Genomic DNA, 25,043 nt, shown 5'->3' with positions numbered 1-25,043 from the left:
TGTAATAGAAGAACTACTATTGTATTTGATGTTATCATTGTGATCACTGAGTTGTAGCTCAGTGCAGGGGTTGTAGCTCATTTGGGTTGGTGCCCAAAAACTAGTAGGGGTTGTAGCTCCTTTGGGTTGGTGCCCATAAACTAGTAGGGGTTGTAGCTCCTTTGGGCTGCAACCCATAAATCAGGCAGGGGTTGGTGCTCCTTGGGTTGGTGCCCTAAAGCAGGGGTTGTAGCTCCTTGGTTTCGTGCCCTAAACTTTGTAACAGATTTGATTGTGAGGTTGGATTGAAGCAGTAGACTCAAGCAGCATTGCTCACCGAGGTTTTTCCCATCTTGGGTTTTCCTCATACATACTGGTGTTATGAGATGTCCCTTTGTGTGTGATTGCATTTGTGTTGGTCTCCCCACTAACTAGTATGTCTACATTGAGTTAGATCTGTGAACCGGTATACTCTCATAGGACAATTAAAGGGAAAAGATTGAAAACCACTGATTCACCCCCCTCTCGGTGGTGCATTGTGTTAAACAATTGGTATCAGAGCATAGTTACCTTGTTTATCAAGATTTCTCTCGCTTGGGTAGATCCTGTCTAGAACACAATGGTTAAGTGTGAATCAATTCCAACTCTTGTATTTGATGGGTCAAAATATACCTTGTGGAGTTATAGAATGGAAGTTTACTTGTTTGCCTTAGGTCATGATGTTTGGATGGCAGTTGCTAATGGTCTCCCTAGGAATGTCAGTCCTCCCACCGGTCCTGAAGAAGAAAGAAGATCCATGTGCAATGATGAAGCCATGAAGGCTATTTTTAGTGGACTAACCGGTGATGTTTCCTTATAGGTGAATAAGTGCATGTCTGCAAAAAATCTATGGGACAAACTGAAGAAATTTATGGAAATGAACCATGCACTACCGAATCAAATTATGGAAGCATTAAGAACAACAAAGTAGACACATGTGGAAGAATTGGTAGTAGATCAGTCAGTTGCTGCAGTTTTGATGAAGAGGAAACTCATCTCTTCATGGCACAAGAGACAGAAAGTGAAGGGCACACATTTGAATGTGACAAGGTAGATGGATCCCACTGACAAGATGTGTTTGGGAATGATGATGAAGATGAAGTCGATGTAGATCTTGAATGTGAACTAGTAAGTGAACTAGAAGAGCTGCAAAATGTAAGAAAGGAATTTAAAAGGTACGAAGACGCAGTTCATGAAGAATGCAGTTGGTTGAGAATACGCCTTAAAGAATCAAATGATAGCATTTGCATATTGACATCTCAACTAGAAGAGGCAAAAGGATTGACTGGTGAGTTGAAATCAGTCTTTGATGCTAAGGAGAGAAGATGTGAGGATCTCCAGCTAGAAGTGGAGACAAAGGACAAACAATGTTAGGATCTAAAAGGAGAAATGGAGAGCATCAGGAAAGACCTTGAGAAGTGTCAAAATGAGCTCAAGGTAAGGATGTGGTATGATGGCAGTACTGAGGCCTTGGACAAAATGTTAAGTAAACAAAAACACACCAAGGATACTAGAGGATTAGGATATGTTGTCGGTGAATGCTCCACAAGCAGGGAGACATCCTAAAAGGATATCCATTTTGTCTCCTCAAATGAAAAAGGAAAAAGCCAGACACTCATAGTCAGAAATGCTCCAAAGAAAAGGATAGATCTGACTACAACCGGTGAGGACATGAAGCCGAGGATGAAGAATGGTGTTGCATGGAGGAACAATGCAGATCTGAAAGGAAAAGGAAAAATAAAAGAAGATAGCTTCACCAAAAGCAAGAACATGAGAAGGCAGCCTAGAAGGTCTTCCACCAGTAGAAGACAAGGAGATGTTGTTGCCCACACATCATGTCAAGTATGGAAGAAGAAGGGATCTAATGGAAGACCTACAGAGGATGGACAACCTTGGATCCATTCCCGGAGAAGCAGAAATGGAGATGCCAAACCGGTAAGATCACCTCATGTTCGGTAGAATAAATTTGTAAGCAATAAGTCTCATGCCTCTAGTTATTGTTTTGCATGTAAAGATTATGGCCATATGGCAGATGAATGTAAAATGAGGTCTAGGAACAGACAGAGTGTTCTTCCTAGGCATATTAAATCAAATGGCTATAGATTTCATGCATATGAGCATAATGCATCTAGGGGTAGAAGCATGCACATCCCCTCTCCCGGTATTCCTAATGTTGTATGTTATAAATGCAATAGACCCGGCCATAGAAGTTATGATTGCAGGAGGAAGAACTTGCAGTCCTATGACAACTAGTGGAACAGTCATGATTAGCATGGAAGCAGTTATAGAAGATATAAGCAGCAAAGACCTGTATGGAACAAGATGAGTGGTGATCCTACTCAAGCCAGGTATCCAAGGAGACTAGCAGATGGCTACAATGACATGATAAGAAGAGGAAGAGCAAACCAGTACAGTAGAAGGTTCCCAAATCATGAGATTAGAATGGATTTTGTTTGCTACTATAGCACTACTTCCTGACTTGGTGTTGAATCTAGAAGTGTAAGGATCAATCAGCAGGAAAAGATGAAACCTACTTCCCGGATTGAAAAAGGGAAGAAAAGTGAGACCAAGCAGACATGGAGAAAGAAGCGGGAAAATAGGACCATGGACCGGCATTGTGCACTCAATGCACAAGTGATATCTCCTATGGCTAAAGGAGATGCAGGACTCGGGGGGAGTTACATATTGACCAGATCTTTCACCCCTTAGCTCAAAATGGACAAGGAAATGAACATGTTGTTGTCGGTAAGAGGAAGAAAATGAGATGGCAGTGTGTGTGTAGTTACTACCTTGACTACACATGGAAGATGATTTACAGCAACAAGTGAAATGAATAGTACCAAAGGTAATTGGAACCGAGAGATAAAGGTAAAGAGGAAAGTGTCTTGGTAGAGATAAGAGACCAGTATATGCAACATGCTACAGGCACGGATGTTGATCAATGTTGCAGATTATGTAAGTCAATGAGTTGAGGGACCATTGTAGTAACTCTGGTTGCCTGGATGGATGAGGTTATGACGGGTGATATTGAAAAGGACCTGAATGACATATGTGGGTCCGGTAGCTGATCTTGTGTGCATACATCTTTATGGGTCAACCATTTGGATATGTGACCTGCATTTGGCATTGTGGTCATGATGGTGGATGTCACAGGTATAGATGTGAGTCCCAGTTTAGGACCTGACCGAATAAGATGAAGATCAGAGGTCTGTGTTTCAGGGGGAGTTCAGGGCCATATCTTCTGACAAATATCAGATATATTGAACACAGAAGCAGTTCAAGCAAATGCTTGATAATATTGGAAAGGAAATTGCTCATCTGACTATGGGTCATCAGTTGAAAGTAAGAGAAATTTGGCAAATTGGTAGGACCACATGCACAAGAGAAGAAATTCATTCCTCAACTGGTTCTGAGTAAAAGAAGGAGAGAGATCAGTGTATGTTGTTAAGGGTTGTTTGGTACCTGAGCTTTCCATCTCAAGTGTTGATGATTGAGATGATGTTGTGCATAATCTTCATAGGGGGAAATGCACCGGGTAAAAAGGGGAAGAAAGATACCTAACAGTGCCCTTTGCCAGTGTTGTCAAAGGGGGAGAAAGTTACTGTAGTATACCAGATACTAGATGTGTTGACATCAATGCCAAAGGGGGAGATTGTTGCCATTGTGTTGTCATTGATGTCAACCAGTATAGAAGAATGCAACTGGTATGATAGATTGTTGGTATTGTTATCATTGATGTCAACCGGTATGGGATGACTACCGGTATGAGGGATGTATGTGAAACATTGTCATGAATGAGTACAGGATGAGTGTCTTTGATATCACCTTGTGTTGCAAAACGTCAGTAAGGTAAGGAAGAGAATGTCATTCAGAGGAATGATCACTGGAGTCATTGGTACACAAGTCAATGCCTGACTTATGTGGACGAAATGGTATGGTTACCGGTACCAGTACAATGTATCACCGACAAGGAAAGGATGTCAATTGATAAGTGATGTGTTGACATTGGGAAGACACTTCAACCAAGTGAGTAGCTGCCAACCAGCAAAGCTCATGACCAGTATACAAGCAGGATGGGCAAGGTGCTTGAGCTACTGTTTGTGATGAAGAGCTAGAATGCTATTTGGTTCACATCAACATCAGAGGAGAAGTATGAGCAGGCCACCGGATTGCTACTGTAAGGTTAACTAGGAGGACTCCCACTAGTTGAAGAAGCTGTCACAGGCTAGGTGATAGGTTAACAGAGTATGTTGCCTCTGAGTGCAAGTTGACTTATGGAAAACCACCGGGACATATGTCAAGCTAGAGATACATCTGCATAATGACGGCTATGTCGTGTTTGTGCAATATTGGATGCAAAAGGAAGGTGAGTGAATGAACAAACCAGATGATCAAGCGAAAGATGAGAATGCTTCTAGAGCCTAAGATCAGTTAAGCCTCCAGAGAGTGTGATCAGAAATACACACTGGATAAGAAAGTGAAAACAAGGTGTGCTACCGGGATAGTGAAGGAAGAATCAGGAGTTGAGATGATGTGTTTGTCATCTTGACAAACTAGTTGAGAGGAGAACCGGTTTGATGAAGAAGGATGCTATTGAGTCTGCATTGGTGATAGTTGACATGTTATGTCAACCGGTGAAACATTAGAGAAGAGACAAGGAAGATAAGGTTTTCACCTGATAAAGAGGATTGCAGCAAACTGAAGGATAAGGAGAGTTGTCGGTAGTTGCTATGGTGCTGGCAAATGAACATATTCACAGAGGTGTTTCTCTGGCAGAGAAGTGAAATGCAGACATAAGGGTTACACCAACAGGATAGAAAAGGTGATGGCAGAAAGGATAACCGGCAAGGTGATTTGTGTCAGTAAGGTCAGTGAACCAGTATGTGTGTATCAATTATGTGGGTGGTCGATGATTAAGTTGAACCGACAAGGTTGTGTGCCAAGGTGGATACCGATAGTGATGCCACATGAAGATGAAGTGACAAACTTGCATGAAGTGGTGGATGAAACATGCACAGGTCGGTGAAGTGAGGTCGGTGAGGTAGTTGAGGTTGGTCTGACATTAATGGTGACTGTGAAGCTCAAGGTGGAGTTGCAGAGTTGTGTAGCTCGAGATCAAATAGACAACAGAGATTCAGGACATATTGATTATGCAGATCGGATTTGGCGAAGGAAACAATTGAGCTATTTATGGCGATTGACTAAGAAAAGCCGACAAATTGATTGCAGGTTGCTGAAGAAGGAATGCGTGTTTTGAAAGACACGCTAATGACGGAAATGTGTAGCCAATCATTTCAGAATTGTGATCAGATCAGATCTGATTGGATTCGATGTGCCTCATGATCGGTGGAGAAAACCCTAAGGCGCCAAGTTTGAATTGGCTTTTGGCGGGAAGACAAGACTATAAATATGCAAGCCAAAGATATTGATATTGTTGTTGGCTGGGAGAGGATATAGCTAATGCAAAGTGATTGAGTGCTTCAGGAGAGAGTGTTGTTGCTGCAAAAGAGAGAAAATCAGTCAAGTGCTCATCGAGAGTCAAAGTGTGAGAGAGAATCAGGTTGAAGAGTTCAACCAGTAAGAGCAAGGCAACCGGTAGTCGGCCTTTGAGTCTGACAAAGGAGGAAACTGGTGGTAACTAAACCGGCATAGAAGAGCCATAGCAAATTACAGAAAAGGGAAGCTGAGGACCGGCAAGAATCAGGTAATAGATATCTGATTGAGTTATCAAGACCGGTGGTGGAGAGCAACAAAGCAGTTGAGAGAAGAGGCGACCAACGGAGAGAACCGGTAGAGTGTAAACCGGTAAACCAGCAACAGAGAGAGGTGAACCGGTGTAGCAGAGAAGGTGTCTCACTGACAAAGTAAAGTATGTGAAATGGTTACAAGATTCACTTGTAACAGAATAACTACTATTGTATTTGATGCTATCATTGTGATCACTAAGTTGTAGCTCGGTGCAGGGGTTGTAGCTCCTTTGGGTTGGTGCCCATAAATTAGCAGGGGTTGTAGCTAGCTCCTTTGGGTTGTAGCCCATAAATCAAGCAAGGGTTGGTGCTCCTTGGGTTGGTGCCCTAAATCAAGGGTTGTAGCTCCTTGGGCTCGTGCCCTAAGCTTTGTAACAGATTTGATTGTGAGGCTGGATTGGAGCTATAGACTCCAACAGCATTGCTCCCTAAGGTTTTTCCCATCTTGGGTTTTCCTCGTACATATTGGTGTTATGAGATGTCCATTTGTGTGTGATTGCATTTGTGTTGGTCTCCCCACTAACCGATATGTCTGCATTGAGTTAGATCTGTGAACTGATATACTCTCATAGGATAGTTAAAGGGAAAAGATTGAGAACCACTGATTCACCCCCCTCTCAGTGGTGCATTATGTCCAACACACATTGCAACCCCTTTTGCTAGCACCCTAGTCCCTCCAAAAGGGGCCCAAATTCAAACATGTGCGAGTATCAACTTCCATCATTTATGATCTAGTCTTAATCTTTTGATTTGACCATTAGTTGTCGGCCTACATTTGAAAATATCTTGAGAACCCCATATAAAGCACAAATTTTATCATTCATAAGGTCTATGCTACAATTCATTGATCTAGCATTATCAAGCAAACACTTTAGATATGAGTATTCAACGTGTTGGGCAATAGACTACAACATTCAACATTCAAGTATGATTTCGTGTTTGTGATTTATGTTAATCATGATATTGCATTAACATTTGTAGGACTTTCGAAAAGAGCGTTGTATCTCCACCTTTATGTTAAACTCTATGATAGGGTTTCATATCTACAGTATAATCATTTCATTTCCATTATTGATTTGCCTCTATCTTCCCTAGGGCATGCACTCTTTTTCATCATCTTAGTTGTTTTGGAGGTGCAAATTCATATCATCCAACAAAAAAAGTGTTACAAGGGAACAAAGTATATTGTGCAACGACTTTTGAACAAGTGACTAGAGCACCCAACACACGTCTAACTGTTTTCGACTAAATTTCTTAGAGACGAACTTACATGACCTAATTTCAATTCCATTCCTTTCTATCAACATAGACAACCTTAGACTGGGGCACCCAACATACCAATCAGGAACTTTCAACTTCAGCTTGCAAATCCAGGTTTTGTCTTTTTCTAGATCTGATCTAAGATGTTAGATTTCTATTCTTTAAACCCCCCAAAAGGAATATAGATCAAAGCATTCAACTCTCCTGTTAAGACTATAGATGAACCCGTTTATGTTCCCAATGATTATGTCAAACAATTGAGATCTTAGTTTGTATACATAGGCTAGGATCCTAAATCCACATCTATCACTTGGTCTTACAAGTCTATTCCAAGTTGAAAAGGTGAGCTATCTTTTATCATTGGTGAATATATTGGTTTTTGAGTCTGTGTCCACTCTTGAGTTGATGTATCTCAATTTTAATTTGTTTTCTTGGACTCACAAGTCTAATTCAAGTAAACCTTTATCATTTTCAAGATCCAGTTTAACTCTGATCATTTTTTGCTTTAAAAAAACAAGTATATTTTATCTAAATTAAAGTATTCAATCTCATTCAAGGTATTGCCTTCAAACATCACAACCATAAGATCACAAAATAAGAAAAACATGGAAGCAATTCAAGAGGAGCTCAAGTATGGAATGCCTTCACATTTGCCCTCTCTAGAGGAATCTCAAAACATGCCACCATTATCTTTAGGTGTCATTGTGTTATATCTTGATCAAGGCGCTACAATACACGACATTAGGGAATTTGAGCAAGATCTAAATAATTTCAAGTTTTTCTTCACATCAATATAATAAGATCAACAACCAAATACAAGTGTCCATGCTAAAATAGGTAGGCACGAATAAGCTTATTTACCAATTGGCATAACAAGCAGCATAGTTTCTGGTGTGCCAATAAATCTGCTGTACACCTACAAGTATCATTTAGAATTGCTTTTTTCCAATAAAACGAAAAAATTAGCACATGTTATGTAAATCTCATTTTGTTGAAGTATCTACAGAACTCTTCTTAAATTAGTCTCCTTTTGTAAAATTTTATTAAAAAAAAATTGGCCCATACCCCTTCTAAATATTCTGGAGGGACATTGCCTTCAGCATAAATACCACAACCAAGGGGTATTTAATAGTTCAAAATTACTCAAAAATTGTAACCGGCCTTAATTGTTGAGATATACCAGACATTTAATGTCAAGATCACCAATACTTTTTCCCCATAACAGCAAAATCTTTCTCAGCAACAAATTGGCAACCAAAAAATCAAGGATCAGGGTAAAATTCAGAAAAAAAATAATAAAACCATATTGCAGAATATTGTAAAATCATTGTAGAATATTGTATTACCAATCTAAGAATAACAATTATCCACATGATTCAACAGCGATCTGATCTAGTTTGCCCAAATCAATCAGAGTGACAAATGGTAAGTACAAGCAAGTCATCACAAAGAAATTGAGAACAGTTCAAATTGATTGCATGTAATGGAGTTGATTATAGTTAAGTTTGTACAAATCAATTGATTATAAATTTATGACTAGTTCATTATTTCTTTTATATTTTCAACTAAGCCTTTTTTACTAGTAATGGTAAGGACTGTAGTAGTCTTTCACAGAAACAGGAATTGACTATAAGTATTAGGTGAAAATGGCACTGTCTATCCAATTCATGTATGTCTACGATTAGAGTTTTGGCCTGACACGTTTACGTACCCTTCGTAAATGCTGGGAATTTTCAAAACAATGACGAAAACCATAATGAGGATTCCTCTCATACCACGTTTCTTGTTCTTCATGAGTATCCCAATGTTCTCCACTGCTACTTTTCCCATATTTATGGATCCAACCGGAGCCATCATGTTCTTCTCCCCATGTTCGGTTCCATCTTTCACCTGACACTCCTTCCCACCAAGTTTCTCCTTGTCTAATTCCATTGCTGTTTTGATCAAAGTGTTCATCCCATTTGTCACCCCATTTGCTCCATCTATTTCCAGCCTCTGCACGTTCAGCCCATTTATCTGTGTACTTCATAGCACTACCCTTACCATCATACTTTTCACCCCACCTGTGAAAATTCAGGCATTTTGGTTAGTGTATAGCACAAAACTGCCAGGCTTTATTCTATAAAACAAGCAGACTAGCATAAATCCCATCCAAAAGGGAAAAGAAACTAATGTACAAAAATGAAATACCAATGCTAATGCCAAGAAAAAATTTCAATCATGAAATGCAAAGAAGTCCTAGTCAACAAAATGAAATATTTAAAGAACATCACATGGCAAGGACTACCCTTACTTATTATCTATAAAATACAGGAAAGAACACCTTTGCATGGAAAATTTGTGTAACATCTTCAATTAAGTTACAACAAGAGCTTGTCAGATACATCAAATAAAATCTCAAGCCTTTTGAAAGTGACTAATTTTTCTCAAGATATTCTTCACCCTATTTATGTTTTCCTCTGATCTTAATTAAATTCCACAGAGAAGAATGTCAATCATATTTGCTACCTTTCATGCCAAACATGAGCATGGCCAGCTTCCAAGGGAGTGTTGAGATCTATTTGACACCATTTGTCAGCCCATTTTTCTGCATGACCTGCTGCATCATAATGCTCCCACCATTTTTCTTGCCATTGCTCATTCTGCCCATTTTTTGCCCATTTGTCTGCAAATTTCTCCATATGTAAAACACCGCTCTTTATGTCCTGTATAGATTTACCCAGCAAGAACACATAAACACATTAGAGTACTATCAACCTAGTCATTAGAGACTGTATATACATAGACCCACGTATATACATATACATATATACATGTAAAAACTCTACAGTAAATAAAAGCTCACTTTTACCATCTGGCTGAATCCTGCTCCATCATCATCAAGATATTCTACACATAGCATAAGACTTACATAATTTACACCACTCTGTGGTGAAATAGAATACATTTGATCTATTATGCTGCCTAGAGATGAAATGGCATAAGTTCATACATGTTACACAATCAAAATAACCATAAAAGAGTTGTTAAGCAGCACTAGTAACCCAAAATTCCATTACAAGTAATATAAAATATAAATCTGAAAGACTGAAACCCACATTGCATTTGATGCAAAGAAAAACAAGAAATTTTCCTCATCAAACTGTCCTCAAAACGTAAGCTTCTAGCACATTCTTGAAAAACAAGATTGAAATTAGACCAAGTACCATATTCTAGTAATGTCTTCTCAAGTCTTACAATCAATGCCCTAAACAGTATCAAATTCAATCTTCGGCTAGGAAACCAACAAGCCATCACTAGTTTCCAATGGTTCTTAACTTCTTTACAATGATACATTAAAAAAATTCAATCTAGAGCTGTTCCTCATGTAAGTTCACTCCATAAACTCTGAAATAACATTTCTAAATTTTTAGCATGTGGATCAGTAAGGCGTGAACCATACAATGTATAAAAAATGTTTGGTTCCCTCACAAACTGACCTAACTTGCTATAGAGGACCCTACTCTAAAATCATGGTTGTTATTAGATATCATGTTATATTGGAATGTTATCAAACATTATTGCAAAATCCCCATTCATTATAATCATGTTTTGGCCTTTTGACTAGATTCTCATTAATTTGATATTGAATTGTTATATTTTGCTATCATTATACATGCAATGGTTTTAGTCAACAAGCACCTAAGGAGTGGCATATTTTATAGCCCATATACCTACAAGAGTAATTTTTCAAAGCCTTCCAACTAGGGGACAGGGTGTTGGGAGCATAAAGTGGCTAATGACAAGTCTGGGAGAGCTGACCCAGGGTTGTGGAGCTTATCTGTCACTTGGTTTCCTATCTATAACAATACGACTGATCAATCTCTTAAATTTGTTCGCAAAGGATTAAGTCCAGCATTGAATCAGGGTTGCTTCTGAGCTGCATCACTCGATTAGCATTTTAATTTGTCTTTATCAATACAACTCAAACTAGAACAATATGTGAGGTAATACCTCTCTTCAAATTGTAAGGTGGAGCTCCCTAAGATCTTAATCTCCCTAGACACTAAGATATATAAACAAAATATATAGTTATAAACACTAAAATATTTCTTTTGGGAAGTTCTGCATAAAAGAAATAACTATGCATATGCCTATCTTTTTGCATCAAGTACAAGCACAACACTAGAAATAGCTCGTCTCACAAGCAAAATTTGATGAAATTACAAAGGAAAGCAACTAATCAAAACACAGAAATGACAACATCTTCCTAATGGCAAAAACAAGGATTAGCAATCTGATGCAAACAAGATTTCAAAGGAATAAGTAATAACTACTTCAACATAGGACAACACATGATTTCAAGAAAGAAATTGTTAAGTTGCATGCAAAGCTGCCACTTAAACGAACAAACAACATCAATACAAAGCTTGAGATCATCATTCAGCTTCAAATTTAATAAATGAAATCACAAAAACCTAATAACACAGATTCAATAATAGATGGAACAATAATTCAGCAAGATAAGCATATTGTCAACTATCATTCCAAGTTTGTGCTCAAAGTACTTATTTATAGGGTTACAAGATGCCCAATTTCGGGACTAGAGAAAATCTTTTTTTATCCCAAAAATCAATGTTCAAAGCACAAACAAGGCAGAAAGAACTTTAAAAAAAAAAACTAAACCTAAACAAAGAATAGATAAGCTCTAACTAAAAGCAATCTAAAATAGGCCCTCAACTCTTTGTTTGAAAATAGCAACTACTATAAATAGAAATTTGTTGCACGAATGCCCTTTAAGATCCTAGTGTGGCTCATGTTAAATCCTCTAAAGAACTAGAAACACGCACCATTAATTTTCTAACAACTAAACCAATCCAACTTAATGACTTGAATCTGACATCCTCCATGAAAACAAAACAAAGTTTGGTATTCTGAACCCAAAAACCCTACTTATTGACAATGAATTTGTCAAGCAACACAAACCCTAGCCAATGAATTACCAGTAAAACAAATTCTAGAAATGGAAAAATGTGATTCAATCAACAAATAAAGTTGTTGAGGCTAAAAATCCCTACGCAGCTTTATATATCAATTGTCTCTTTTATATGAAAGACCTCTCTCTTGTTTTAGGAACTTCAATATTATTCAGTCCATACTGATGTTTGAGGGAACCATGCATTGTAGAGTCAATTTTATAAAGTTATATATTTGAAAGCAAAGATTAACACCTTTTTAACATCAATATAAAAGGAGATTTTTACATATAGTTCTCCATTATTGTGCACAATGTTTCAAGAGATCTACATATCTCTGAGAATACACTTCTATTGTTATAATTAATTGGTTTTCTATCACAATAGAAGTAAAAGTCTTTTATTATATATAGAAAGATGTGATTGATAAGGGATGTTTCATAATTTGCCTGCGCATGGTCTGTCTCATTTAGAAATAAAAAATTTCTATCTTGTTTCAATTTACTCTATATTTCTTACTTTGTCTCCCAACAAAGACTGTACCAGTCTTTAAGCAATGATTGATCAAATCTTTTAAAATATAAATTAATCTCTTTTTTGTAATGCATATATTGTCCTAGATACGTTAGTTGTTATTAGGAATATAAAGAATTAATACAAAGGCATCACTATGGAATTCTTTAACATACACTCGTAGGTCATTATTTACAAATCTATGTAAAGAGTGCTAGCTGTAATAAAAACAAACATTAGCATTAAGAGTTGTTTGTTTATATCATATGTCATTTAAGGTTTAACCTTTGTTTATAGCAAGTTAGGAATGTTTGTATGCCTTGTGAGATTTGAAGGGAAAACCCTCCCAAGCTCAACAAAGCATAAAGTGTCGAGGAGATTGTACCTAATTCAATTAATTGGCCCAACCTACCTATGTTTTGATCATTAAGCATCGCTTGATCATTTAATTTGACTCTATACCCTAAGGCTAAAAGGTTTCGTAAGTGTGTCTTTTAGAAACACAAGGAACTCACCAAAGCACCAATAGAACCCATTTCTTCCATGTACCAACAAGTATATGAAAGGCAAGTGTATCAAGGGACTTGGTATAACAGTCAAACAAGTATACATAAAGGAGAGCTTCTCCTATTTGGACAGGTAAACAGCTCTCATATAGCAGAAATGGCTTCAAATGCTCCCAGAATCATGCTTACAAACTCTCAAGTTTGAGAGGTGATAACAACTCTACATGGAAAACAAATGTCCAAACCCAATTAGAGTTTGAAGACCTATGGGATATTGTGAATAGTACTGGTACAAGGCCTACAACAGATGCCAATGAGAAAAGAAGGCTTGTTGAAGCCAAACTAATCATCTTGTTTGGAATGACTGATGAGGTCCAGCCTCATGGCAAAATTGTACAAAGCACAATGAAGCTTGAGATAAACTAAAAAAAGTGTTTGAAACAAAGAATCAAATTCTTCATCTCCAAAGTCAATATCGTTGTTTGAGAATGCAAAGTGGTAAAAAACTGATGGGATCCTTCAAAAGAGTAGTGGAATTGCCGTCATCATTCCAAGCATTAGGGGAAACAAACTCAAATGATTCTCTTGTTCCAATCATCTTGATAGCACTGCCCCTTTATTTTTGAGCATGCCACCTATCTCAATGTGGCTAGCCGAAAGCCTAAATTGGGAGAATTGATGAATTTGCTTCAACGGGAGAAAGCAATTCAAGATGAGACTAGAAACTCTACAAACAATCAGGCTCTCATGTCATACCAGCAAGGAAAGAAAACTAAATGTCTAAGTGGTCCACCCAAACCAAAATAGGACATTAATCTACAAAAAAGAAGTGTCTCGTTTGTGAAAAAAAGGTTCATATTCTCCAAGAGTGTTGGTACAACTCCTTTGTGAATGGAGAATCAAGCCAACCATATCGACCAAAAGGGCACAAACACAAGAATCGGTGATGATAAAATAAGACTCACAAGCAACATGAAAATGTTACTTCCAATAAAGGTTCTAACGAAGAGGACTTCATATGAGTTGTAGTAACATCCACATCCTCTTTAGTGCCATCGGTATGGTATTTTACTATTTTGATTTGAGTACATGAAAGAGTGGTGTATCACCTTGACCGATTCTACTTCATATAGACAAGACTCGTGAGGAGATGATACTGATTATAAAGTTTAGGGTATTGGCGATATTTCACTACCATTTAGAACCCACATATGTTAACTTATAAAGGTTATTTACATTACAGAATCACTAAGAACCTCTTGCCAATAAGTCAATTGCTTAGCTTGAAAGTTGAATTTGATCAACAAGATGGTGAGAAGCTATTTCTCATTCAGACAAGTCGCAAAATTCAGTAGTTGTTCCTCGTACCTCAAGGATTGAAAAAATGTTTCAACTTGTTAATCTCTCATATGAAGATAAAGCCCTATCACCAAACATTGGCATTAATGATTAGATCACCTCAACGTTAGCTGTTTTCTTGCTTTGAGTAGACATGACATGGTGTAAGGATTTCCCCCCATCAAGAAAACAAAAGATCTTTGCTCCAACTACTTTAGCAGAAAATAACACTGATCTCCCTTTCTTGTTGCTAAAAAAGAAAGCCCATGGTCCTCTGCATTTGGTAATACTAATTTGTCTGAACAAATGACACCAAGCCATAATCATGTCCAATACCTTGAACCATTTGTGGATAATCATATCAAAAAGATGCGAGTGTAATGCTTGAATAACTTGACTAACGAAGATCAAGAATTTGAAATATTCAAAGAATTTTGAGCCTTAATTGAACAATCATCTTGTGACTCACTAAAAGCAATACACTCAAATCAAGTGGAGGAATTCACTAGCAATGAGTTCTCAAAATATCTGAAAGAACATGGGATATAAGTCAGTTGACCATTGCATGCATGCCTCAATAGAATGGAGTTGCAAAGAGACATGATTGTACCATCAAGGAAATGGTGCAAAGTATGTTGAAGGATGAAAATCTAGTTCATGATGCATTCTATGCAAAAGCAATCTATACAATAATGCATTTGCTGAACAAGGCACCCACCAAAGTACTAATGACATCACTCCTGAAGAGCATGGACTAAGAAAAGACTCGCCATCTCACATCTCAAGGTATTTGGATGTACATATTCCATGCTCATTTGCAAGTTGCAAATGAAGAAATTGTCTAAAAGTCCTTAAGTATATGTTTCTTGGATACAACTCAAAGTTGAAGGTTTATGAACTCATAGGTCTAGCTAAAGAGAAGTTGTACGTTAGCAAAGGTGTCTTAGATGAGGATAGTGATTGCAATATATCTACCTTACCATCTAGTACCGTGAAACATGCACCAAAAATATTTGAGGATAAAGAAATGAATTTGAGGACAATGAACATTAAGGTGGTGCAGATTTGTTTCATACAAAACAACCTCCATCTTAAAAGGAAATTTGCAGCAATAATATACCATTTCCACATAAAACTAATCATAGTTTAAAAACTCGTGGAATCACCACGGATTCGCAAGTCTAGTGGCGCCATGAGTCGACTCGCCATGGACTTGCGAGGCGAGTCTTTTGACTAGACTCATGCAACCCAGAAAACACGTAAAAAAATTATCTAAATCTTTTGTGTTCAAGTCAGTCTCATTCTCTCATCAGAATATATACATGAAATATAACATTTAAGTATAAGAATATTGAACTTATACTTTAAGTTATATTTCATGTATATATCATTATATTGGCAGGATGTTTGAGAGTGGTTTCAAATCTCTAAGAATTATAATGAAAATTCTAGGTTTTAGAAGATCTTTAAATTTTTCAGACAGTCAAATTTCAGTAATCAGTAGGCTCCTATTAGCATTCTCTTGCCCTCTCTATCTCACTTACTTTATCTGCCCCGAATTTTATACCTATCTCCCTATCACTCTTCCTCTATCCCCTCTCTCTACCACTCTCTATCTCAGTCTCTCCTCTCTCCCCCAAGATCTAGACCTATCATTATATGTAATTTTGTAAACATTTATAAACTCATGCTGCTATTATACATTTTAAAGAGAAACTTATGCTGCTATTATACATCTTAAAGTTTGAAACTATGAGTATGAATGATGAAATATCAAATATTGAGTGTTTGGAGATCATATGACATGTGTAATGTTTCAATTATGGCTCTTATGTTCTCTAAATGCATTAATTTCTTTATGTTTTTTAGTAAAACTACGGTTTTTCTTTTTGCCGAGTCTTTCACGAGTCCGAATCCGAATCCAATTTTTTGGTTTGCCAAGTCAGTGTTTTAAAACTTTGAAACTAATAAGAAAAAAATATGCAATACAAGTATTCAAAATCCACAATGCAAAAGAATAACAAACATACCACAAGATCACACCAAATGTACCTTGGAAAAACCCTCCCAAGGGAAGAACATACTTCCCAAAAAATCCACATTCTCAATGTATTATCTCTAAAAACAAGATTACAACACACTGCAGAGTCTCCATGCAAGGCCTCTAAAGCATCAAGTACCCTAATTGCATTTTTCCATGTGAACAAGCAAATATGTAGCCACACATCCCAATCCATACTTCCTCTACTCACATATGCAACCTACAAGAGGTGCTCAGTCCAACCTTAGCCAACAAGCCAAAGGTTACACAAGCCCACCTCAACTACTCATGTACTTGTTTTTATAAAAATAAGCTTACACAAAACCACCAAGTGGTAATACATAAACATGTGCCTCTAAACAATGAGCTTACAAAACCATTACCCCCACATTAAACTTTTAGTACTATGTTTTTCCAATGTGACATCCACATTAAACATTTATCCCAATGTCACATACAACATACAAGTGGCACCAAGAATGTGTAACCCATGTGGACATCTCTAAGATATCACTTACTATTATATCTAATAGATAAATTAAATAGATGAAGTAATAATAAAGATGACAATGCGTACTAGATACAGGAGTAAGATATATCTTTGTTCACACATGAAATTATTATAGGAGAAGATTTGAGATGATCAACCAAGGATTAGAGTTGATCTGACTAAAATCATACTCCATTCTTTAAAGGACCTGTAGCGTCGTAAATTGTACGCACTTGCTAGGGTGGTACAATTTCACACCTAGTTTAGCACCCGCCTTGGTGCATTTTACATTCTGCATTGCATTTCTCCTTAAGCACTTAATTAATCAAATTAATTAGGTCTAAGGTCCTATTTCATCATTCTCTACATCATAAAATTGGGCCCTTTTCACTAAAGCTCGCCCTTCGCATTTTAGTCCTCCAATGCATCATTTAATCAAAAACCCTAATTAAGTCCTATTTCGAACTTGGGGGCTTGGTTTCGGGGTCAAAACATCTCGAAATCACCTGTAACTTCGGGATTCTCTCTAAAATCATCATATCCGACGGCCCTGAAAATTTGGTGAAAAGTTGTCGGGACCGTGGCGCCCGGAGTGCAACATGGTCCCGGACATTTTTCCCGAAATTTTAGGAGCGCGATCCAATCATAAAATAAAGCTTAACCCCAAGAAATTGGCGGGATATTCAATCTCTAGGTCGGCCAAAATACGAATTTGCGACCTAGGGTTTCATACATAAAAGCTCTCTTTCCTCATTTGAAGGGATCCCGATTTTTGTTTCCAGGAACTTCATATGCAGCGAAAGGGCAAATCTTTGAAGACTTCAACATCTTACAACATCTTTCTATCAAGCATCTATCAAATTCATTCATCCACTTAGGGCTTGGAAGACATTGAAGAACAATAGGAGATTACCGACTGAAGATTGGCTTGTACTCCTCCCTTGAGGGTTGGGTATGATTTCATGTTGTTTTCATGTCTTTACATAAGCTTCAATACATCATTTATTCATGCTTTAGATCACTTTGCATCTTGATTTAGAGCATTTACGTTATCATTTACAAGCAATTAGGGTTTACTTTCTAGGTTGCTCTAGTTTGCTTTCTTGCATTTTAGGACCTTGCACACACACTAGGTTTGCACACACAATACATTTTACAAAACAACTTGGCTATTCGTGGAGGTGGAAATCACCGAAGCGGGGGTTTGACTAAGGCAAAACCCTATATAGCCGCCCATACACCCTTTTCCAGATATCACTGCAGGTTTCGGGATTCAGACGACGCCGCGGGATACAGATCCGGAGAAAGAAGGTCGAGACAGCACTCTGTATCAAATTGCAGAGCAGAAGACTGGGACAGGGGCGCTGGGCACCCTGGTCCTGCCAGGACAGGGGCGCTGGGCGCCCTGGTCCCTGGGACAGAGGCGCTGGGCGCCCTGGTCCTCCGGACAGACAGTTTGCAGACAGCTTTCCGACAGTGTTCCAGAGTGCAGAACAGCAGTTTCCGGTGCAGTTTTCAGGACAGTGGCGCCCGCGCCCCCGTCCCGAACATTTTCAGTCCGATTTTGACTCCGGGTACACATCTGCATTCTTATTTCATCCTTGTATTTACAGCTGTTCATTGTTTAATCTCAATTCTGCAATCTTGTTATTAGTTCGTACTTGCATTTTGGGATTAGGGTTTGAACTTGCATTACTTGATCTTACAATTTCAACAAGGGAATAGAAATCCTAATAGATATCCCGTGGCTCTCTCTTTCACCAAAAGAAGTAGCCAATTGTGCAATATCTCTAGACTCTTTCGTATTCTGTAATGTGTGTCAAAAGGTAGGATTAGGGCATGTTAACCTAGTCTCGCTTTTTCCCCCACACATTTTGGTGAACCCGACGTGAATCTATCATTGCTTCCTCTTGCATTACATTTGTTAGATCTAGATCTAGATTTAGTGTGTTTTCATTTCATTTTCATTAAAAAGAAAAAGAAAAAAAAAAAAAAAAGTGTGTTTTTTGCATTGTGTGTTTAAACTTTATGCAATCTTTTCAAAATGTCAGATTTTTATTTGCAAAATGTTCATGCTTTTGATGATTATTATGAGTATAGCCAAGATGAATTAGATGAAGCTTTAGATGAGTTTTTAAACCCTAAAGATGCCAAACCTTCATTTTACCAAAAACTCATAAACCTTGTTACTATGCCATTTAGGTGTGATGAGAAAGATAAGTCGAATGATTCCTCTCAAGGATACATTCCTATCAACTCTTCCCCTGAATCTAGTAACATGGTTGTTTTCAATAATCCCCTCTATGAGGAGATGTCTCCTTTTGAATCAAAAGACAAACCTTTTAACCGATATGATCATGCTTTGTTGGATGATGCTCTTGATGACTTTGTGGTTTTATCGAAATCTTTAAACAAGAACAAGGCCTCTAAATTGGTTAACATGATAAACTTGAATGAACATAATAAGCCTCTCTTTGAAGTCCAAGGTGCTTATCCTTCTCCCACCTTTCAAGTTCTTAAATCACCTCTCCTTACTGTCCAAGGAAGGTATGATCATGATTCCTTTCGTACCCCGAATAAACCAATCATCACCGTGCAAGGAAGAAAACCTGTAAGTCCTTACAGTTATGCTAAACAAATAACTAGAGAGAGTTATCATGTGGTTGCCCATACTTATCATACTAGAAATAATAGGCAACCTAATCCTCCTCCTGTTATTCCAGTTTCCCTTCCTAATCCTCAACCAATTCTTCCTCAAGCTCCCCGTATTTCGCAAGTTATGGGTAAGGAATATGATCTCATAGAACAACTTAAAGCTACCCCTGCTAAGATATCCCTTTGGGATTTGATTCAAACTTCTTCCGCTTATCATGGAATGTTACAAGATGCCTTGAAAGATTTGAATGTTCCTCCACCGAATACACCTAGTAATATAGCATCTTTGGTTAACTCTGTGATGAATCCTAAAGCTCAAATTGTGTTTACCCAAGATGAGTTGCCTACTAGTGAAATCCAACATCAATATGATCCCTTGATGATTGTGGTTATCATGAAAGACACTGCTATAAGACGAACACTAGTAGATAATGGCTCTGGCCTTAATGTGTGTAGCATTAATTTATTGCATAAGATGAATGTGGATACGTCTCTTATTGAGCCTGACTCTCGTCCCATTCGTGGCTTTGACAATGTGGCTAAGACTTCATTAGGTATCATCACCTTACCTCTCACAGTGGGACCTGTTACTTTGCCTACTCCTATCCATGTTATGCCAGGAAATTTAACATATAACTTGTTATTAGGGAGGCCTTGGATTCACAGCATGCAAGCTGTCCCCTCTACATTGCATAGACAAGTTAAATTCGTTTATAACAATAAGACATACACTTTGATGGGTGATACTAATTTTCAAGCTTGTCTACAAACATCTACTTCCAAAGGGAGTTCTTCTAAGCCATCCTCGTCTAGTGATGACTCTTTAAACAAGAAACCTATCGATGAATCCTCGCTCTCCGATGATCGGAATTCTTTGGATGAGTCTGGAGCTCCTGAAGAAGATCCTTCTCGACTTGAAACTACACATAAAAAGGATTTTGATCCTAAGAAGGTTCTTGCAGAGGATGATTGGGGATCTCTTGATTTTAACCCTACCTTTGTAGGTGAATATAAGGTTCCTTCTAGAGAAATTAAAATTGAAAAGAAGGAAGAAGCTGAAAATCATAAAGTTGAAAAGAAAGAAGAAGCTAAAAATCAATCAACCTTGCCTGAATCTATGAGTAATAATTTTGTGGCCGCTTCTCAAACTTCTTCTCCTCACACCTCTAATTATGAAGAGTTTGATTCTTTGTCTTATGAAAAACCACCTTCTCTTCCTGAAATGGCTGATCGTTATGGTCGTGGTTTTCGCATTTTTGCTAGGCATGGGTATCATGGAAAAGGTTGTGGTGCTCATGAACAAGGGATAAGAGTTCCTCTAGAGACTAATTTTCACAATTATGCCTTTGGACTTGGCTATAATCCCTGCAGACGTACTAAAGCTTCTAAAAGACCATGCATTAGTGTTAATGCTATTTCTACATCTCTATCAATGCAGCACCCTGAGTATATTGATGGGGATCCTTCGGGTGACTGTGCTTTGGATATCTTCCCTACCGATGATGCTTTAGTTGAGTTCTTGGGAGCCTATGACACTCTTCCTCGTTATCATCACAATAGGGGACTCCCTTATTGTTTGAACACCGAAGCCTATTTTGGAAAAGAGATTGATAATGATGAGATTGTGAAAGAATTCCCTCAGTTAAAGGATACTCCTCAACAAAGTAATCTTCTCATAAGTGACACCACTGATGTTAAGATGGATCCTTGCAATAAAGAGAAAGTCATTAAAATTGGGAAATGTTTGGATGAAGAGGAACAGAAACAATATGAAGAACTATTGCATGAGTTCCCTGAGATCTTTGCTTGGGCATATTCTGACATGCCTGGTATAGATCCTAAGATCGTTACTCATAATATTGTCTTAGTTCCTGATGCTAAGCCAGTGAAACAAAAGATTCGAAAAATGAATCCTAAGGTAGCTTTGCTTGTTAAGGCTGAGATTGAAAAATTATTGGAGGCTGGATTTATTCGCCCTATTGACTATTCCCCATGGATTTCAAATATTGTCGCTGTGGCTAAACCAGATAACAAAATAAGAATGTGTACTGACTTTCGAGATTTGAATAAAGCTTCCTTGAAAGATGATTTCCCTCTTCCAAACATTGACATGATAGTTGATTCTACGGCAGGACATGCCTTGTTATCCTTCATGGATGGTTTTTCGGGCTACAATCAAATTTTTATTAACCCTCAAGATCAATTCAAAACTGCTGTCACCACTCCTTGGGGTACGTTTTGTTGGATAATGATGCCTTTTGGACTTAAAAACGCCGGTGCAACTTATCAACGAGCGATGACCCTTATCTTTCATGATTATATGCATAAGATTTTAGAGGATTATGTTGATGATATTTTGGCCAAATCCTTTCTTCGCATGGATCATGTTAAAATCCTTCGTCAAATCTTTGAAAGAATTCGTAAATATCACATGCGCTTGAATCCCCGAAAATGCGTTTTTGGTGTGGATAGTGGAAAACTATTAGGGTTCATAGTTTCGCATCGTGGGATTGAGGTGGATACTAAGAAAATAGATGCTATTGTCAACATGCCACCTCCTAGAAATGTGTCTCAACTTAAAAGCTTACAAGGAAAGATTCAAGCTATTCGTAGGTTCGTGTCTCAGCTTGCGGATCGTACCTTTCCTTTTACTCAACTTCTTAAAAAGGATATCACTTTTCAATGGAATGAGGATTGTCAGCAAGCATTTGAAGATTTAAAAGTGTATTTGGCTAGTCCTCCTATTCTTCAACCTACCGAACCTTCTAAACCCTTCCTTCTGTATACAGCTGCTTCCTCTCATGCTCTCGCAGCATTGTTGGCACAACATGATAAAGATGGTAAGGAATGTCCGGTTTATTACATAAGTCGTACCTTACTCGATTATGAGACCCGATATTCTGCGATAGAAAGACAATGCTTGGCCTTGGTATTTGCGACTCAGAAATTGAGACATTATCTTTTGAATTCAGAAGTCCATGTCATGGTAAAGTTTGATCCTTTGAAGCATCTTTTCTCTAAAACTGATTTATCAGGACGTCTAGCTAAGTGGGTTATGATGTTAACTGAATTTGACCTTAAATTTGTTTCACAAAGAGCAATTAAAGGACAAGCGTTGACCGATCACTTAGTTGAGGCCCCTTCACCTTTCTCCTTCCCTAACCCTGAGTCCTTTCCTGACGACTTCATTCTTTCTATAGAGAAAGATGAAACTTGGGAGTTATACTTTGATGGCTCTAAGTGTCGTACGGGATCGGGGGCAGGTGTTGTTCTGATTTCTCCTACAAGGAAGTCCATTCCTTTATCATATCGTCTAAATTTCCTGTGTACCAATAACATTGCTGAGTATGAGGCTCTTATAGCGGGAATAAAAGCAGCCTTAGCTCTGAATATAAAACACATACATATCTATGGAGATTCGCAATTGATTATAAGACAAGTAACAGGAATATATCAAGCAAAACAAGACAAATTATCACAATATAAAGACCTTGCTGTCTCTTTATTACAAAATTTCGATTCTTATACTATGGAACCCGTTCCTCGAAAAGATAATCGACATGCGGATGCAATGGCATGTGTGGCTTCTCTAGTATCTTTAGAGGACCCTGTGGTCGATCTTAAATTCGTTATTCACAACCTTATTTCTCCAACTATTGTAGATGATTCTAGCCTGGTAACATGTTGTGACTTTGTAGACTCAGACGAATGGTACTCGCATATCGTAAGATATTTGACTGATGGTACCTTTCCTGATTCCGCTAATAGGAACACTAGGGCTAGAATCCGCAAGCTGTCTGCTAGGTATATCATTCTTTCTAATGTCCTTTACCGAAGGGGTTATGATGGTCTTCTCCTTCGTTGTCTTAACAAGTCGGAAATCCCTGTTGCTCTTGAAGAGGCACATTCAGGTGCCTGTGGGGGGCATTTTGGGGGCAAATCTTTGGTTCATAGATTGCTTTGTATGGGATACTATTGGCAAACTATGCAGAAGGATTCCTTTTCATTTGTTAAAAAATGTCATCAATGTCAACAACACAATAATCTAATTTATGCTCCTGCCCAAGAACTCCGTTCTCAAGTAGCTTCTTGGCCTTTTTCCGCATGGGGTTTGGATCTTATTGGTAAAATCTCTCCTCCTTCATCTCAAGGACACACCTTCATTATAACCGCAACAGATTACTTTACGAAGTGGGTAGAAGCTATTCCCCTTCGCTCTACCACTGCTGAAGTGATTTGTCAATTTCTTCTAGAAAACATCATTTCTCGATTCGGGATACCTTCTACTATTATTTCAGATAATGGGACATCATTTAAGAACAAGGACGTGAAGAAATTCCTCGAGAAGTATCATATCAAACATCGATTTTCTACACCTTACTATCCTCAATCAAATGGCCAAGCCGAATCATCCAATAAGATAATTGAACAAATTCTTCGCAAAACCGTGAATAAGCATGGTAAGGATTGGAGTAACCAACTGATCTATGCTCTTTGGGCCTACCGAACGAGTGTACGAATTGCTACGGGAACTACTCCTTATAATCTTGTTTATGGTGCTGATGCTATTATGCCCTTAGAATTAGAGATTCCGTCACTTAGGGTTTCTCTCAAAGGTATAGTAGATGATGACTCTTATAGAGAACAACGACTTCAACAGCTTGAGATGCTTGATGAACAGCGTATAAACGCTCTTGAGCATATTCAAGTGTATCACAAAACTCTACAACGAAGCTATAATGATAAGGTTATTCAACGTTCCTTCTCAGTAGGCGACTTAGTCCTTTATGAGAATCAGCGCAATGTGAATGCCTTACCTACAGAAAAGGGAAAATTTAGTCCTAATTGGCTTGGACCATATATCGTTATTGAGGATTATGGATCAGGTGCTTACAAAATAGCGGATGTAGACGGTACGCCTCTTAAAGAACCTATTAATGCTATGCACTTGCGTAGATATTATGCTTAATTCTTCATTCTTCATCTATCTTCTTTTTCAATTCTTCAACATTGGATAATATGTTAGTATCTCTTAATTAAAGCAAAATAGAATTAAATGTTATGTTGTTTAATCTATATTGCTTCGTTCCTGACAAGCGTGTCTTCTTGCTTTATAGTTTGTCTTGAATTCATTTATGTAAATTGTAAAAGATTTACATTCCTATTATGCTAGCATATTATACAGTGTCTTTATGTGTTAAGTAGAATCGTATCATGTTGTGTTTAAATTCAGAATTAAATCACATTAGTTATATGATTCTTAGACTTAATGCATATGTCTTCCTTATCATCAATGTAGTACTTGATTAAATATTTAATTAAGTCACACATGTATCAATTTAATCATAGAGCATTGAGAAATCAATCACATGGAAATTAAATTCTGAACATACATGTACATTTACCAAATGAATTAGATTTAATCAAAACAAAATATACATTGTTTTAAGCATTAAAGATAACACATTTGAGACAAAGAGAAGCATGTATATATACATATATATATATATATGTGGATCG

The 25,043-nt window shown here is 37.7% G+C and overlaps 1 protein-coding gene across 5 annotated transcripts in view; it reads right to left on the bottom strand.

Moving 5' to 3' along the window:
- Positions 1-8,479: 8,479 nt before the first annotated feature.
- The window catches only part of LOC131028330 (protein LIKE EARLY STARVATION, chloroplastic), a 55,959-nt gene continuing 39,395 nt past the window's right edge, over positions 8,480-25,043 (bottom strand). For all 5 annotated transcript variants that reach the window (XM_057958591.2, XM_059208038.1, XM_057958590.2 and 2 more), the window contains 2 exons: positions 9,534-9,730; positions 8,480-9,088 (listed from right to left, as the gene is read on the bottom strand). In XM_057958591.2, coding sequence (XP_057814574.2) covers positions 8,707-9,088; positions 9,534-9,730 — 579 coding nt within the window. In that variant the 3' untranslated portion in view covers positions 8,480-8,706. The remainder of the gene's footprint in view (positions 9,089-9,533; positions 9,731-25,043) is intronic.

Source organism: Cryptomeria japonica, chromosome 7 (genome assembly GCF_030272615.1).
Source record: "Cryptomeria japonica chromosome 7, Sugi_1.0, whole genome shotgun sequence".
Taxonomy (NCBI): Eukaryota; Viridiplantae; Streptophyta; class Pinopsida; order Cupressales; family Cupressaceae; genus Cryptomeria; species Cryptomeria japonica.
This window is presented reverse-complemented; position numbering and strand designations above follow the sequence as displayed.